Raw genomic sequence first — 18,534 nt, 5'->3', positions numbered from 1 at the left:
CTGCGTCTTGCCAGTCCTCTAACGCCTGAGTGCCTCAACTCATTAGGAGGCTGTAGAGCACTTAACGCACATCTAGGTGTTCTAGAAATAAAAACAATAAGCATGACTAGTGTGGTGTTTAGATGCTGCATGTGATTATTAGAACTGGGAGCACTGGCTGTTGGAAGTCTGAAAGGACAGGAAGGAGGGGGGAGGAGTTGAGGCTGAGTGAGAGTTACAGAGGCTGCAACTGCAGCAGCTTGGTAAAGAGGTTTCCACTGTAAAAATAAAAGTCCTGTTGAAGTTTGTTAGTACCTTGCCTGGTTGATACAACAACTAACATATTTTATAACAAGTGATTCCTTATATAATCATTCCTCTTCCTCACCTTGGGAGAACTGTATTTTGTCAAGCTTTACTTTTCAATAACTAAAAAAATAATCTTAAGCGTTCACATTTTTATCACACTTACTACAAGGGCACCTTACAATCTCAGGGAGATTCTTTATATTTACCTGCCTTTTTCCCTTCTTTACTTCCTTTTTTTTAAATTTAGAGACTTGTTTGCCATGTTGCAACATGTGTACCGCACCTGTAAAGGATGTGCTATTGGGTAAAATTATTGCCATGCTTTCACTATTGATATCTTGCTTCTAGGTGCTGCTGAGGGAAGGAGAGAAAGCAGCTATGTAACTATCTAGGTATGTAGTGGTGTATATAGGGGACTTTCAGTGAGTGGAATTTCTGCTCAGCTCACCTGACTCCTGAAATGGAGGCCTTATCTGTCTATCTTCCCATGGACATTCCTGCTGATTTGTCCCTATCTCAGAACCCCACTCTGTGTCTGGTGGGTTATTTTTAGCGAGGCTGACCAGAACTGAAGGGAGTATTCCAGCTGAGGCCATTCCACTAGTGTACATGGAATGGCATTAGAACATTCTCAGTACTTTGTCCCATTATTTGATATAATATACCAACATTTTGTTTGCCTTTGTGACTGCTGGTGCGCGTTGAGCAGAATTCTGAACTGAACTGCCCACAGTGACTCCCAGCTCATTTCTCTGAATGGTCAGTCAATGTAGCTCTCAGAATCGTTGATGCATAGTTCAAATGATTCCTTCTGCCTTGCATCTGTTGCTATTGAACTTCATCTGCCAGTGCTTCCAATTCTCCTACCTTGGATAGATCCATCTGAAGTTCCTCTGAGTCTTCTCCAGTCTTGACTAATCTAAATAATTATGTCAACTGCAAATGTGGCCACCTCCCCATTCTCTCCTTTTCCCAGATCCCTGTTTCTGGGTGGCTCAGACTGACAATGAAATGCACATTCTCCTATTCCATACAGTTCCGATTTATCACACTAGAGCTGACTTTACACTACTCTTCACAACTCCAGAACCTTAGGGCCCCAGTCTGAGCCTTTTGCCATGTTGAAAATCCATCATTTATTCATAGAATCATAGAATATTAGGATTGGAAGAGACCTCAGGAGGTCATCTAGTCCAATCCCCAGCTCAAAGCAGGACCAACACTAACTAAATCATCCCAGCCAGGGCTTTGTCAAGCCAAGCCTTAAAAATCTTTAAGGATGGAGATTCCACCACCTATTCTTATTCTTTTGTTTCTTGGTCAATTTCTGATCCAGACAGAACTTTGCCTCTCACCCCAGATTGCTTAGTTTCCTTCATAGCTTCTTCTGAGGGACGTTGCTTCAGGCTTTTTGAAAACTCCAAGTGAATTATGTCAACTGGTTCTTCATCTACTCGTTTGTTGATAAAACCTCCACTAATCCAGTGGGAAGAGTGAAAATTGTAGCACAGTGGTCAGAAAATGCCCAAACAAAAGTTGCTATAGCAATAAACCCAGGGTTGTGAGTTCAATCCTTGAGGGGGCCATTTAGGGATCTGAGGCAAAAATCCATCTGGGGATTGGTCCTGCTTTGAGCAGGGGGTTGGACTAGATGACCTCCTGAGGTCCCTTCCAACCCTGACATTCTATGATTCTATGATATTAACGCAGCCAGATTGTACCTAATGGAAACTAATTTAGAGCATATATAGCATTCTAACCAATCATATAAAATGCTCCCTCTGTAGGAAGTGGTTGGGTTCCTGTTGCCTGGAAAAAAAACCCACCTTTACTTTTCCTGATTGTTCTATGTATGTATGTATTTTTTGAGTTGGGCAGCCTTGGAGTTGCACTGAGCTAGATGTTTGCACTTCTGTTTCTTGGAGTTTTAAAAGCCTGGGGGGGGAAAAAAAAAGCTGCATTCCCAGCTATGACCCTGTGGAGTTGTGCAGTGAAAAAACAGCTCTAGGCTGATCTATCTGTACAGAGTAGGAGAACACATATTAGGGAAAGGGAAAAAACATTTTTAGTAGTTATTGGTTAGCGATTTCCCAGGAAAGACACAAATGAGAGGAAGCCTAAAGACTGATTGAATCTGAACCTCTGAATTGGTGTGAGGAAGGGACCCTGCTGTCTCCTAGAGCTGCCCCTCATGATCCTCTCTCCTCTTCCCTCCCATCCCAGCAGCACCTCATAAAGTGCTTGATCATCTCCTCACCTCACTGAGGTCAGCCTATGTCCCAGTTTTGCCCAGCTGGGTCTCTGAGACGTTCCCAATGTCCTTGGCCAGATGCTGATGGGCCAGGCTGGCTGCTGCTCCCAGCTCTGATCTCACTGTGGGAGGCCAGAGGGGCTGCTCTCAGAGACAGCAGGGTCGTGTCCTCTGTTCACACCAATTCCCAGGCTCGGATTCAATGGGTCTTTACGTTTCCCCTGCTGTTGGGTCATTCATGGGAAAGGTGCTGCTGACTCTTGCACTTTTCCTCTCTGCTCCTACCCCTTGCCTTCTAGTCACCCTCTGCAGTGTCCCTGTATCTCCTCCCAGCAGATGTTTCCAGCTGCCACTGAACTCTCTGGTCTAGATGCCACTTATGGTTGTGCTGGCTAGGGGAATGTAAGCCCAGTGATTAAATAGGCAACAAGTCCCCTCCCCAGTATATCTGCTATCTTGAGCAACACATGAGAAGCGAGGGCTCTGTGTTGCCAAATGCCAGGACACTCACTGGCGAGCAAGGAAGGGCAATTCCTGAGGTAAATGGAAAAACGCCCACTGGCTTAAATGGGGTCGGGACTTCAAAGAGCATCTCCATAGGAGTCAGTAGCTTCAGCTCAGGCTCCCAGTCATAGTTGAGCAGGTCTGATTCTGTCCAGCAGAGGGCAGCATGTACCTGCACACACCAGCCTCTTCAGCCACACTGCCTAGAACAGCTGTCCCGCAACGGTGGGGTGCACCTCCCCTAAGCCGGGGGGGGGGGGCAGAGGGACATTTTGGGGGCTCACAGGTGGGCTGGGCCAGCCCCCCCAAAGGGTGCGGAGGAAGATCCCCCTCACTCCACCCTGAGCCCAGCTCTGCCCTTATTCCTCTCCGCCCCCAGGCCAGTTACTCCCTCATCCCCAGTTCAGCCCCCAGCTCCAGCTCCTCTGCTGAGCCAACTATGCAGTAATGAGGGGTGGGGGGTGGTTTGTGGACAGATTCCATTACTGGACCAACAGGAAAAGTTTGGGCACCACTGCCCGAGAAGCAGGGTGGCTCGTACTCCCTGCCCCTGGAGCCCCAGCTTGCTGCCGACAGTATGTGGCTAACCACTGGAAGCTCAAGGGTGGCGGGGTGGGCAGGGTGGGGCAGGGGAGAATCTGCCACAGGGTCACTGCTTACTCTGGGTCTCCCAGGAGGCAGCCAGTTCAGTGCACTTGGGGGCTGCTCTTGCCCATCAGAGGTGATGGAAGTCTCTCCCAGTGGCAGCGGTGCTGCTCCCCCCAGGCAGTGCATGGGATGGGTTCCTAACCCAGCAGGCCTGGCCTCCACAGACATAGCTCTGTCCTGCCCCAGGCCATACCAGCATGCCCAGGACCTACCCCGTGTGGGCCATTATAGATGCGTAATCAGATTGGACTCCTATGATGTGTCAGGTGCATGCAGGGCCGCCGAGAGCGGGTTTGGGCCCCGGTGAAAATTTTTTTTCGGGCCCCCCAGCAAGGGCGGACTGGCCGGGCCCCATTCCGGACCGCCAGGCCCCGGTAATTTGTAGGCCCTGGGTGCATGCAGGATGCCTAACTTGGCTACTGACTCACTAAGGCTGTGTGTACATAGCAATGTAAGCCTAAGGTTAGTGGGACTTGGGTCAGCTGACCCATGTCAGGGAATCCTGGGCTGGAGTGTCTACACTGGCTTTTAACCCTAGATTAAGAATTTCCTGACCCATGCTTGAACCTAGGGTCTGGCAGCCACACTGCAGTGCACATACCCCGGGCAAAGCAACCATATCCCAGCATGCCTAGTGCTCACCCCTCCCCGCATTGACACTCTAGGCCTAGGAACGTGGTGCACTGTGGGAAAACTCTACTGTCTATGTTCATGGGCCAGCTGGGCCACTATTCCCACCAAATGCCATTGAAATAAATGGTGTTATGAGCTGGGGGGGCGGGGGAGAAGATGGCTCATTTTTGGCAGGAGGGCAGTGCTGGGGGGAGGAGGGGAGTGGGTCTTGAGTGCCATGTAGTGTAAGACAGAATGACATGATGGAAAATAAATGTATGGTTGGGGGTAGGGTGGAGGGGGGCACAATGGCTTTACAAAATGGCTCAAGCTTATCGGTTTGCACTGAAACCCTGGAGGCTCTGAGTGTGCGTGTGCCAACCACAGCTCACCCCCACTGCAGAGGAATGCCCCGAGTGGGACATACACTGCATCAGAAACACCGCATCTGACTAATGTCCTGTAGCCTGGCCCAGCTGGACATTGGTGCAGAAGCAGCCCCTAGTGTGCCTTCTGACTCCCACTTTACTGACAAGTCTCCTGAAGCAGCAACATGGTTGACCCATGGGTCTGCCTAATAATCAAGGTCTTCAGTGCTTGGCACTCCCCCCCAGGAGCCCCAGAACTAGCTACTTCCTTCCTGCTCCACTCTGCCCAGGATGTGTGGCCCCAGCCCACATGACACAGCTGGGGGATCGCTGCACTCCTTCTAAAGATCCCGTCCCTTAAACACACACCCAGCCTGGCTGCTGCCAGCTGCGGAGTGGTGAAGTGCACCCCCAAGGATTGGGGTGCAGTGTGCTCCAGCACCTCTGCCCCACTCTCTTATCCCTGCCCCCACTGCACCCCAGGAGGTTGCAAGGAAGTTTTGGGGCTAGCGCCTGGCAACTTTGATCCCTGCTCCAGGCAAACTCCAGGCAACAGCGAGTTGGAGCAGGAAGGGAGAGCAGGCTCAACCAGGCAGCAATGGCACTTCTGGCCGCTGCGTTGGCTGCCTGCAGTGCACTCTGCCCCCAGGAGCTGTGGGATACATCCGGACGACACCCGGGATCTGAGTCAAGCCAGGGCTGTGCGCACAGGAAAGCACTAGGGCTCAGACCCTAGGTCCCAGCTTAACTCAGGCTCAGTCCCTCCAGCCCTACAGGGACCTGGGACCGAGGCCTAGGTTAGCACAATTACAGCACAGATGCAAGGGGGGATTTGCCTTGAGCTCAGGCTCAGAACTGGGCTTACCTGGCTGTGCAGACATACCCTAAGTGGTCTTGGCCAAGCTGCTTTACCTCGCTGGATCTGTTTCTCCATCTGTAAAATGGAGCTAATGACACCAGCTTTGGAAAGCTCTGTGAGGTCTTTTGGCTGGACAGTGCTAGCTAAGTGCACACTATAACTGCTTTTACACACACACACACACACACACACATAGTTTACACTTCACACAAGTGCACCTGACAAGGCTTGGGATAGGAACTGTGTAGTCAATAGGGTTTTAATATTTCCACTGGGTTTAAAATGTCTGAACCCCCTCTACCCTGCCCTCTCAGAGCTCGACTCTAGGACCTTTGCATGCAAGGGCTCTGAGGAAGAAAAGCACACACACAGCCAGTGGATCTGACAGTTATTGGAGTTTACCAAGCTTGCAATAGTTAAAAAGTACAACATTCAGAAATATAAAAATGTGGTTTCCCCATCTCTGAGGGCTGTCGGGGGCAGGGATTGGGCTGACATTGCAAAAGAGGCCACTTACGCGGGGGGTGGGGGGAAGAGGAGAGGAGAGGGGAGGAAATGTTTGCATAACACACAAAAATAGTTCACATTCTTTCATCTCGCCCATGGCTGGCCCACTTAGGACAAACAAGTCCTATATATCTATAGGGCTTACTTCAGTCTTTGCTGCACAGAACCAGTCTGAGAATTTCATCTTAAGTTCAGTTGGGTGGTACATAAGGAAACCCATCCCTAGCAATCCAATTAATTCCCTGTAGTGCTCCAGATCTGCAGTGACAGTTCTATCCTAGGTGCAGATGTTGAACTTGGCAAAACAAGAGCCGCGTTCTCTGTTAAAGCATTGTGTGGGGGATGCCCTGGCCCCACTGAAGTCTAGGGCAGACCTCCCAGTGACTTCACAAGAGCCAGGATTTCACCCACAGGTTTTTAAGGCTGGGATGTGGTGATTCAAACTTTTATTTTTTTGTTTTAAAAAAAGTGAGTTTTTGATAGTGAAGAAAATCCAGGGAAGATTCTTTTTCTGAAGCAGCTATTTTCATTAGAATCGCTTTGCAAAGTCCCTTTCTCGCAGGACATTTACAATCCAAGTGCTAAAAATCACACCTCAGTCACGTCATACAAAGTCATTGCTAACTGCTGTGTGTAGCATCTTTTTCCTGAGCAATCGTGTGCAATACTGTACATGGTTATTGGCATTTTTTCTTGGACATAAATTCCAGCAGTAGCTTCTCTTTAACTTTATGCAACTAAACATGTTATTTGTTAAGCATTCAGATTTTACCCTGCAATATGCAACACTTCCCTAAGGACATGTTGCTTCTACTAAGGCTTACGTTTCTGCCTGGCCAAAAGCCAATTGAGGAATAAATGTCTATGGAAATGCTGAGGCATCTATGAAGCTCATTGTATAACAACTTTGCACAAACTGTTCGAGTTGTTCAAGGACTGGAACCCAGGTGGTGCTGGTTTTCGCAGCCACAAATCCAGGTACTGGAACCGAGCAGGAATATCAGATGACCTCAGACTACATTCTAATTGGTCAACAGCATGTTAATAGGGCGAAGGAATCATTTTTCATTTGTTCCACTGACCGAGTGAGGGGACGCTGGCAGCAGACGGGCTATGGCACATTCCCAGGTGGGTAGCAGTTCCAAGAGAAATCTGGGTTCTCATCTCACCTGTTCTTCCTACGCCAGACACCATTTCGGAGGTCCTGTTTGGGCAAAACCAAAATAAAATTGGGGCCTTAATTGGGGGCAGACATGGGCCTCAGCAGGATGCTGATCTGCTGCCAAAATCCTGCAAAATGCCACAGTTCAGTGCATGAAATTGAAATGAAGAGCAGCGATTCTAAACTCTGCCCTGGAGGAGCCATCTGGCAAATCTAACAGGAAGCTCCAGTGCTGTCTCTTTTGCCTTCCTTTTAAGGTGGAGATATTAGGCATAGACCAATTGCTGGGCCACATTTCAAGCCCCAACCCATGATGCTTGGACCCAGTCAACACAAATGAGACCAGGTAAATAAGCCAGCTCCTTGGCACTGGAGTCAGCAACCATGTGAACAGCAGGAGCCCATGCCATGGTGACAGACCCAGCTGACTGATGTGTGTGTAGTGACTCTTCGCCTGCCTTCTCAACATGGCTGTGATTACACGTGGCACTTTATAACCTTGAGGCAGGTGCGCTTATTCAACAGAGCACAGTGATTGGCTTGCCTCGCTTCATGTGACGTAAGCAACTTTGTGAGTCACATTCCATGTCTCAGATACACAGGGGACAGAGATGGGAAAGTCCTTCTGGGCCACTGAATCCATCTCCAGGAACATGTGGGATGTGAACTCCAGAGAGAGGAGGTCTGCGATGGGAGACAGATACTACCATGCAGCTGGGAGAATCTTCAGCCTCAGCGGCATCTGAAGTCTTTCTACTGGAGACAGCAGGTTGAAGACTATTGGTGGCAGAGGCAGAAGAAACAACAGTGAAGCTTAGAAATTTTTATGATCTATTTTTCCTGAGTTTCTCAGTCTGGATGTTAATTACAGGCTGAAATTCTGCAATTCCATGACAATGGAAGGAATAACATGTAATTAAAGAGAACAGAACTGGCAGCATGAAGAGCTGAGCCTCCTTTAGAGCAAAGTACAAAGTCATCTTGGTAAAAATGGGCCAGCAATGCTTCCCCTGGGATAAAGACAGAGCGAGGTGTCAACACAAGAAAGCCTGGTGCTTCTCCAGCAGGACTTCCCTGCCGAGGGAGAAGAGCTGGCTCTCTGCTCTGGGTGAGCTGCGTTCCCAGGAAAGCAGTGGAGGTTCTAAGACAGGGTCTAAGAGTATAATTTTGCTCTACAGACTGGTCCTCCAAAGATAACTGTCTAGTGCTGCTTCAGTCAAATCAGAGTGGGGAGGAAACTGTCCAACACCAAATGCAAGACACCCAGGTTTTGTCAGGTCTCATCTGGAACAGGGGCACCCCCCCCACTCGTCCCGGAATCCAGTTCAGGTTCTGCTACAGCCACTCACGTGGGTTATTCCCTTCCCCAGAATGATGGGTCAGGCACCAATCCTCTGTCTGCACCCCCAGGGCTCAGAACCAGCCGCAGGCGTAGGCCATGTGAGTGCCCGCCAGGAGCACTGCAAAGATAGACACCATCACCATGCTGTGTGGACCCCTCAGCTTGCAGGGGACTGGAACTTGTAAGATGCAGTGGGGCTGTTGCTGGGGATTGGAGCTCAGAACTCTTGCCAGTGCTGGATTCAGCAGCCTATTCACCTGAGAGTGGCAGTGAAAACTGAGCCTGATCACAGCCCCACCCCCATGTCATCTTCCCAGGCTGCAGGAACCCACCTGTTGCTAAGGACACATGGCCTGCCATTTTCACAGCCTGACTCCCCCACTTCCTCCCTGCTGAATGGGCACAATCCCAGCTCCCCCTGCACTGAGTTTGGAGCCTGTTTTCCTGACAGAGCCGCAGGGGCCTGATTCTCCTCACACAGCCACCAGGCTAGCACAGTCAGCTGAGTACAATCCATTAGAGAGAGAACAGAAACAGGCCCATTGTGTCAATCATGTACCACACCCTGTGCCAGAGAGGGACTGTTCATTCATTTCAACACAGGAGCCTGTGACACCAGCTTGGTTGCTTTTCCAGAGACATACCACATCACCAGAGCTCAGTTCAGGGCAGCTGCTGTGCTGGTGACAGGAGCAGCACCTTGCATGGTCAGGTACAGCAAGGAGAGGTAGCAAACAGTGACTGGTGAGCCAGGAAACCCTTCAGCATGAAATCTCCCAGCAGGGCTTTTAGCATCATGTTACAATCCATAGTTGTTCATGGACTGAGGGCTGCCATAAAGCTAACGCCCATGCTCACTGCAGAGTGTCCATGGAGCGTCCACTCCACAGGGCCTTGCCCATGGTGCATGCTGTGAAGATGGAAACATCTGCTATCCCCTGGGCTGGCTGATAGGTGAGTAGCCTAAGAACTCATGGAAAGGGCACGATTCTGAACAGATCCTGGGGGTGCTGAGGGAAGCGGGTCGAATGATTCATTGTGAATTTAGCCCTTTTACCGGTTCACAAGCAGTTCCTGGGTTTCTGGCCTTCACAAATATTTGCTGATTAGTTTGGACCAAAGATTTCCAGCTGGGTTGTGAGCAATTTACTGTGACTGGCCACTAGCTGTTATTCGTGGGGTGTGACTGGTCCTTGAAGTCACATGGCATCATTTTGACTCTGATTGGATACCTGAAACTTAAAACAGAAGAACAGCACCCACCACCTAACGTGTCCTTCACCTGCATGACTATCCAGACAAACCCCCCACCTGTGCCAAAATGCATGGTGCCACCAGGACTGGTGTCTTCCTGCATACCCCACTGGAATCCAAATCTTCACCAGCTGGCAATAACGGCCCCACAAACCCAGCATTTTTGTCTGTGAAAATATCACAGCTCTTTGCATTATACAGCCAGCTCTGGTGCTAAGTGCCAGTGCTCCTGCTGGAATCAGCGTGACAAGATCAGGACCTTGAGTCACTGTCGTTCACCATGGTCTGCTGCAGGGTCCTCCTTGTACCATCACATTCCAAAGGGAAGGCCACTCATGGCAGGGCATCCCTCTCGGATACCCCGCACCTGTTTTGCCTCAGCCGGTCCTGGATGAGGTGGGGGAGCTTCTGGACATGTGCTCACTTGCTGCGATGAGTTCCTTTCACCACGTGCAAAGGGTCATACACAACAGCACATTGGTATTTAGAAAAATACAGAAGGAAGCAAATTCCAGTTCCCCCCCTCCCCAAAATCCTCCATTAAATGTCAAGTTCTTGTCCACCCATTAGTCATCAGACAGCAACTACTAACTACCCTGTGTCCCTCAAGTCACGGTTTGATCATTAGGGATCAGGTAGATGTGTATGGGCCATGCAAGGTTCTTATTGGTGCCTCACACTCTGGGTGCTTCCAGCTGAAATGTCCTGTCCTCCAGGGATCGTGTGTGATGCAAGCTCTGAGCCAATGGACGTTTGGCCCTGAAGTCAAGCAAGGAAATGTTTAGATAGAGAACCCCTGGATTTCAGTGGAGACCCTGCAAACTGGGACAGGTAAATGAGCAAGGCAAGTCTTGCTGCTACCAGTTTGCCTAGCAGGGGTTGGGAACCCCCTGGTCAAGCCAGTTATTCATGCTGTGGTTTGCGCCCCACAGTTTGTGAGACCCACTTTCAAACACTGTGTCTATGTTTTGTCTAGAGCAGGGCCTGAGAGGCCAGGGCCACCTCAGGGGTCTGGGCCTGGTGAATCTGGACTTTGCTTTTGAGCAGGTCTCTAGTTTTCCCCTTTGGCGAATGCTGGACTCTGAATGGGGATGTTTGTAATGTGAATGTCTGCCTGCCTTCCCCCACCCGCAGCTGGCCCACACTGTGCTGTGTGTGGATTGTGGATGGTGTCTTTGTGGGTACATCTACACTGGAGCTGGAGAGGGAATTTCTAGCTCAGGCAGCCAGACCTGCGCTAGCTGGAATCGAGCAGGCACACTAAAAATAGTGGTGTAGCCATAGCACCGGGCCTGGCAGGAGGGGCCAGCTATTTTGAGTGCACTGCCATCTGAACCCTAGGCCGGGCTTCAGTGCCTGGCCCCCACTTGACACTGCGGCTACACATAGGCACTAATTTAGTCACTAACACCTCCTGACGTGCCCGGGGCCTGGCTGTGGGGAGCTCCTGGCAGTAGGTTTTAGGATTTACAGTACAATTGGCTAACCTGGCTAGGTTTTGGGGGTTTAATTCTTAGAAATGGAAGGAGAGATTCCAAAGAAAAGCCTGGATAGGGTCAAAGCCCGGAGCACTTCCCATCCCATTAGCACAGCTGTAATGCGCCTGTTAGGACTGTCTCCCCCATGTTGCTGGGGCTGCTAGTGGGAAGGTGCCAGGCACGGACATTGCACACAACATAGACATGAAAGTTACTGCTGTGACTCCGTCCTCTCCAGAGCTGCAGTGCAGGGACAGCACAAGGCGCGTGCACGGCCCTCCTCGTGGGAATTGAACCAACAATAGGTTTGTACAAGCGCCCCTGAAATGCTGGGCTGAGCTGGCTGAGTGTGGGGATCCCTGGAACTGGCTCTCTGGTTTGCGAGCCCTGAGCCCTATTCTAGGAGCTGGTTTGTTGCTTGTGACAATGCCCAAACCGGAGGTCACTCCCAGGCTACCTAATTTGGCTTGACCTCGTTTGTGAGACTGGGCACATGGCAGTGTTTTTGGATGACAAACTATTTAAGCAGGCGACTCAGGAATCACACCATTTGCAGGGTGAATAAACCTTGGTGCTTCAATCCCTGGGACACTGTATCCGTGAGGCATTTCCCGAATGCCTGGCCATTGCCAAATGCCTACCAACAACGGCCCCCTTGTGACAGCTTTGCTTACACAAACAGCAGCCTTGAAATTACCAGGCAGAGTTGTGCTGCACCAGAATAAATAACCCTATCACAGCAGGTCAGCTCTGACTTCGTTGCCCCACTGATTTCCTGTTCCTCACAAGTCTGGCCTGCGCGCAGTCACAGGAAAGTGCGTGGATCTCAGCAGAATCCTGGCTCCCACTACATTCACCTGCCTTGTTTTTAGTTATTACACCTCTACCCCGATATAACGCTGTTCTCAGGAGCCAAAAAATCTTACCGCGTTATAGGTGAAACTGCGTTATATCAAACTTGCTTTGATCCACCAGAGTGTGCAGCCCCCCCCCCCCCCCCCCCGGAGCGCTCCTTTACCATGTTATATCCGAATTTGTGTTATATCGGGGTAGAGGTGTACTTGACCTAGCTGTGATGTCTAGTTCAGTGGCAGTAGGGTTACCATATTTCAGCAAGCAAAAAAGAGGATGGGAGGAGCCCCGCCCCTGCCCCTCCCACTTCCCGCCCCCCCTCAGAACCCCCAGCCCTCCCCCCGCTCCTTGTCCCCTGACTGACCCCTCCTGGGACCCCTGCCCCTAACTGCCCCCCAGGACTCCACCCCCTACCTAATCCTCCCTGCCTCTTGTCCCCTGACTGCCCCCTCCCGAGACACTCCCCCCATCCTAACTGGCCCCCTAGGACCCTACCCCCTACCTGTCTCTTGACTGCCCCAACCCTTATCCACACCCCCAGACAGAGCCCTGGGACTCCCACGCCCCATCCAACCACTCCCCACCCCCTGACAGCCCCCCCCAGAACTCTCGACCCATCTAAACCCCTCTGCTCCTTGTCCCCTGACTGCTCCGATCCCTCTCCCCACCCCTGCCCCCTGACAGCCCCCCCCAGAACTCCCAACCCCCACCCCGCTCCTTGTCCCCTGACCACCCCTCCTGGAACCCCTGCTCTTAACTGCCCTCCAGAACCCCACCCCCTACCTAAGCCTCCCTGTTCCTTGTCCCCTAACTGCCCCCTCCTGAGACCCCCCACCCTAACTGCCCCCCCAGACCCTACCCCCTGTCTGTACCCTGACTGCCCAAAACCTTATCCACACACCCCCAGAAAGCCCCCCCCACTCCCAAACCCCCCCCCCCGCTCCCTGTCTCTTGACTGCCCCCTCCAGAACCTCTCTGCCCTTCTCCGACGCCCTGGCCCCCTTACTCTGCCGCTCAGACCAGTGTGCTGGGGAGGAGGAGCAGGGGGAGGAGCTCCAGACTGCCGGTGCGAACAGCCGGCTGGTGATCTGCGAATGCAGGAAGGGAGGGAGGGAGTGCTCTCAGCTGCAGGGGAGAGGAGGGGGAAGTGGAGAAGGGGGCTTTCTCTGGCTGTCGGAGCCCCATGTAAGTGGCACCATCCGGCTGCCCTGTCAACCACGCGCGCTCTGCATGGGGGGGGAGTCCGGACATTTACAAATTCCCCCCGGACGCTATTTTTAACTCTAAAAGCCGGACATGTCTGGGGGAATCCGGACGAATGGTAACCCTAAGTGGCAGACCCAGCTCTGGTCTGTAGAGGGCTCAGTCTCTGAGCCTTTCCTAACAACTCATGGATTTGCCAATTATGTCTGCTTTTCCTTCCTTTTGCCACTAGGTGTAGCCAGAACAATTCACTGCTCGCGCTGACCCTGGCTACTAGAAGCTCTTTCTCGGTGGTGTGACAGCATCCTGGCCTATCAGCAGGGAGTTCTCTCTGCACCCCTGTAGCCTCACACACATGTCCACTGTCTCTGCCTCTCTGCAAAGCATCATGCATAGCAAGTGCTATATAACCAGAACAGGGACATGATCACCCATTGCTGCCCACTCCTTCCGGGCGTCTCCCCAGGGCCTGGATCTCCCAGCTGCTGCAGAAGGGCTGCCTAGGGAATCAGACCCAGCAGCTAGTTCTGGGGGCATGCTGAGGATTGGGGGCTGCCCTCAGATGAATGTGCTGCTGGCTCCTTCCATGCTGCCAGCTCCTTCATTGCTGCCATCACCCCATCTCCTGCTGTGTGCTCCTTGCATGGAGCATGCCAGAGCCTGGCGGGGGGGGCTGATGGGAAGCAGACAGCTGCACCTTTGATCACAGCACTGGCAGGTTGTTTCCCCCCACTTTCATTATTATTATGTTAAAAATATTAAGTGAGCAGGCTGGGTGTCTCTGATCAGTATGTTCCTTCGGTAGCAGCTCTTGGGACTGACAGGGAGTGAGGGGAAAGCAGGCTGGGGAAAGCATCTCATTTGGTAAAATATCAATACAGGCCCTTGGGACTCTGTAAGGGGCTGAGTCACCAGGAGTGCAGGGCGCTCCCAGGATTGGGCCCCGACTCAGCAATACAAAGACCGCACTTGGTGCTGAGAACATTTCAGTAGCTTTGCTTTAAAGCGAGCAATTCCCCAAACCCACTGCTGATTCACTTCCGCGAGAGCACAGGGGCTGCGCGCGAGGGAGCTCACAGAGCTATGCGTGTGAAGGGGGGGACCAATGCATTCACAGAAATCGGACTTGTGAAAGCCCGTTGTGATTTGGGGGCATTTTGTATCCAACCCAGGTCTGCACAGCAGGAGGAAGCTCAGGAGAGGGGAATCTGTTATCTGAAAGTCAAGAATGGGGCCAGAGCAAACCCCTGACCCAACACCCCTCACCTCGGAGGGGTCTGAAATCCAGTTATGGCTCAGGCACCTCTCAGACAACCCAAAGCTGTCTAGCAGGGAGCAGGCCAGCCAGCCCGGGGGCTTGCAGTGCAAGTGCCAATGGGGAGTAGGGCACTGCCTGAGTGTGTGTTGGGGGCTGGGGATGGAAGCAGGCTGGGACCTCGGCTCTTCAGTGATTGTCACCGCATTCAAGGGGGGTTGGGCTGCTGCCAAGTAGCCTGTACACGACTTGGCCAGGATTTGTGCATCCTTGTCACATCAGCAGCACCCACTGTGCGTGTGACAAGTTTGCACGGAGCAGGATGGCCCAGCTGTGCGCACATACAATGCTCCTGTGTCGCAGGAACATGGCACCTGGCTCAGCCCAGGCATAACTCCACTGAACGGCAGCCTGCCTGCGTCGGAGGGACACACCAGAACATGGGTAAAGTGCGTTTAGTGAGCAAAGTGACGGACTCCTCAGATATCCTAGAGGGAAGGCGGGCGGGCCGGTGGGAGATAGCTGAGGTCAGATCAGATTGATAGGTAAGAGTTTGTCTTACGAAGGAAAATAAGCCATGCCTAGCACCTCCTGAGACACGACTCTCATCTGATTCACAGGAGAGGAGTTGTCTCATTCCTCAAGGCCAGCTACAATATGGTTTGGGCAGAACTCCCGGGGCTGGTCCCTGGGATGCTTGGTGTCTGGGCAGGGAGGGCCATGCCGTGAGTCCCTCCCGTGCTCCATGCCTTTCTCAGTAGGACCCTAGACTCTCTAGACTGTTTCCAGCAGGGGCAGGAGGAACCAGGCTGTGAAGATTCCTGGTGAGGCTGAGTCCATGGCCTCCTATGATGCCCTTCAATCCTATGAGACACACAGAGCCAGCGGAGGGGAGACAAGCCATTTTGCCAATGACTCACCAAGTGTCTCTAGCTAAGTCGGTCTTCAGCAAGTTGCTTCAGCCTTCACATTTCCTTTGCAGAAAAGCACCTCCTTTCGTAGGTGGACTGGGCCAAAGTCATCCTGAACAGAATCCCAAGGGTAGCCAGGCTACACCAAGGATCAGTTTGCCCCAGGCACTTGCCATTTCAGGCCTTGGTCCTGCTAAGAGCATGTGGCCCCTTGTGCCCAGACAGATTCCCACTGGGCTGAGTATACAGCACTCATGGCAGAGCTGGGCCTGGCCTGGGCTTGCTCCCTCTCTGAGCATCAGTGCTGGATGTTCCTTCCTTTTGGCTGACAACAGGCCCAGTTCTCTCCCTGCAGCATCACCAGGGGCTGGTATCGAGTTGACAGCACCGGTGGAAGCTCTCAGAAGAGCGTTAGAACCTGGCCAGTGAGTGACTGAGGGTCAATTTGGTTGAACAATGGGTCTGAAGCATCTCCGTTTTTCCAAAGCAACCTACATTCTAACTGGCCCTTCCGTCTCTGCTGCCGGGAATTTCCATCTGTTCAGCTCAACTCAACACTGGGGACTTTGCCCAGGGAATGAAAATTACAAGATCAAATGAAAGAGAAAAAACATCATCAACATTTTGCATGATCAAAGCCATTTAAAGTACCACTTGCCGAAGCGACTGAACTGTTTCAAGCTAGCTTCGTCGTGGACACTGGGTTACAACGGGGGCTGAACTGGAGTCCGTTTGCAGAGCCCCAAAGAGCAGGAGGGAAGTCCACACTTGTCATCAGACCCTGGGAATGAATGGGAAGCCCACTATCATCTGATGATGGCCCTGCTCATGATGACCGATGTCTGCCTTCTCCATTCCACAGCCATCTCCTTCCACTGTATCTCCACCGGAAACAATGCCAGGAGCTGACTGCACAGGGGGGCAGGCTCTGTAGTTAAGACATTTACCTTCCATCTGCTGGAGTCCCCAGGGAGACACAAAAAAGATTCGTAAATTGCCAATAAAGAAAGGAAAAAATTATACAAATCCCAGCAGGACAGGATGTCCTCACAGCACCCAGCCTGGGAGGGTGCAGCCCCTGCAGCTGGAGCTGGGCTTTGAAGAGCCAGCATAAAACTCCCAGCAATGCTGTCTCCACCCCTCCCTGGCCAGGATGAACTCGGGGTGGTCAGGGCTGGGTTCTGGCACCGCTTGGGTTGTCTAACTCGGGGACAAACTCCATCATGACCCGCCGAGCCAGTGGATTTGTGCTCTTGAGAAGTTCTGCTGCGGAGGTGCGAGTCCCGGGACTGGCCTTGCTGCCTTTCTTCTGTAGCAGGGCCTTGAAGTCTTCATTCCGACTGGAGGCTCTGCCGGGGCCACCCCCCGCTGGGGGGGACTCGCAGGCCGGGAGCCCGGCTGGGTTCTTCACTGGGGAGTGAGAATTCTGCCTGCTGCCAAAGGCGTCTCCTGGCTCCTTCCAGCCCAGCAGCTTCCTCTTCGACCTAAAGACAAAAGAAGCCTGTGGTTGGCGTGGCTGTGGCAGTGTGTGCCAGCTCCTGAGGTGGGGGCGCTCGCAAAGGGGCATTCCCCACAACCCCCAGGCAGGTGGCTGCATCCCACCCATAACTGTGGTTTATGCTTGACCCCCAGACATGTGGCCGTGCCCTCACTGCAACCCGGAAATGTTCCATCCACTGGAAACTTACGTATAACAGCAAATCCAGCATGGCCAATCAGTGCCGAAAAATGCAGAACCCAGTTACTTCACTGAGCTCCATGGCATAACATAGAATCACAGAATCATAGAGAATATATATACATCACCGAGAATAGGCCAAATTCACCCCTGGTGCCAGCCCTTGAAGTCAGTGGTGCTGCTTTAAGTATGAATCTGGCCCAACACTGCCTGCAAAGGACTCTCAGGCCGGTGAGAGGTCCTGGCCTGGCAGCTCTGGACCCTGACCCTCTTCCCGCTGGATGCAGAGAGCAGAGGCAGAAGCAGGGAGTGCTAAATTCTGCCATGGTGCTACCCTCCTGCTTGACCCAGTGCCCGGACCAGGAGGGGAGGGGAGTTCAGCCTCTAGGTCACTTGGCACATCCAGTGTTTGGCCAGCAAGGGAGACAACTGGTGCCACTGGTGATAGGAGGGATGCGCTGTGGATAGCAGGAACTGCATTGAACACACCCACTTCCCTTCCAAGAGGCCACAGAGCAGCCAGCAGGTGGTGATGACCAGCGAGGAGCTACAGACTTCCCAGTCTCCGAGTGCCCCACAATCCCGCCAGCACAGAGACGTCCAGCTCCTGTGACAAGCCCTGGCTCCCTGGCAGAACTGAATGGGGCCTGGCCAAAGGGCTGCTGCCTCAGCCAGTGCAGACAGACGGGAGCCCTGGCCTGGTGCCATTCCCAGGGTCATCTCTGTGGCTGGGCCAGTCCCAGGCACAAAGGGCTCCTGGGGGCACAGGGTGAGACTCAGGTTCCATGTCTGGTCCTGTGCTGAGAGCGGGCCAGGAACACAAGCTCTGAAATAAAGGCAGCTGGCTGCCCAAGGCTCTTCGTGGAGCGCCGCCCAGCGTCCTAGAGAGAAATCCGTCCAGGCTTTTGAGCTGTGTGACAGTGCACTCTATATGGTTTTATGAAAGTATGCTGATGAGTGTGAATATAATGTAACTAAAATATGCTTCATGCAAAAGGTCTCTTGTAAGGTATCATTACAAAGCTTATAATCTACTGAGTTTGGTCATCCTATTTGTATGTCTGTATCATTCTTGTATCTGAAACTAGAAATATGAAATATAACTCTGAGGGCCTATTGTAATTATGCAAGATGTGGGCCATTAATGGTGGTTTAGAATCTTGATGGTTCCCATCAACCAGGACAATTAACTGTGGATGGCTCTGTTTGCAGGCTTTCCCGTGAGTCAGGCTGGGAGGAATGAAGGCTTAGGGTCTTACAGTGACATGTGATCACGTCACCTGAACTGGAATCCATCTTTAACCTGGTGTTTTTCCATTGAGAAGGAGGTGTGGGAACCCAGAGGGAAAAAGGATTCCTGCA

The 18,534-nt window shown here is 52.1% G+C and overlaps 1 protein-coding gene across 12 annotated transcripts in view; it reads right to left on the bottom strand.

Moving 5' to 3' along the window:
- Window positions 1–5,906: 5,906 nt before the first annotated feature.
- The window catches only part of NHSL2 (NHS like 2), a 173,944-nt gene continuing 161,316 nt past the window's right edge, over window positions 5,907–18,534 (bottom strand). For 11 of the 12 annotated variants that reach the window (XM_024111675.3, XM_024111679.3, XM_065557206.1 and 8 more), the window contains 2 exons: window positions 15,504–16,978; window positions 5,907–7,976 (listed from right to left, as the gene is read on the bottom strand). In XM_024111675.3, coding sequence (XP_023967443.2) covers window positions 16,663–16,978 — 316 coding nt within the window. In that variant the 3' untranslated portion in view covers window positions 5,907–7,976; window positions 15,504–16,662. The remainder of the gene's footprint in view (window positions 7,977–15,503; window positions 16,979–18,534) is intronic. The other variant, XM_065557207.1, reaches the window with a different exon arrangement.

The sequence above is a fragment of the Chrysemys picta genome, chromosome 9, assembly GCF_011386835.1.
Source record: "Chrysemys picta bellii isolate R12L10 chromosome 9, ASM1138683v2, whole genome shotgun sequence".
Classification (NCBI taxonomy): Eukaryota; Metazoa; Chordata; order Testudines; family Emydidae; genus Chrysemys; species Chrysemys picta.
The sequence above is the reverse complement of the archived record's forward strand: the minus strand, read 5'-3'. Positions and strand labels throughout refer to the sequence as shown.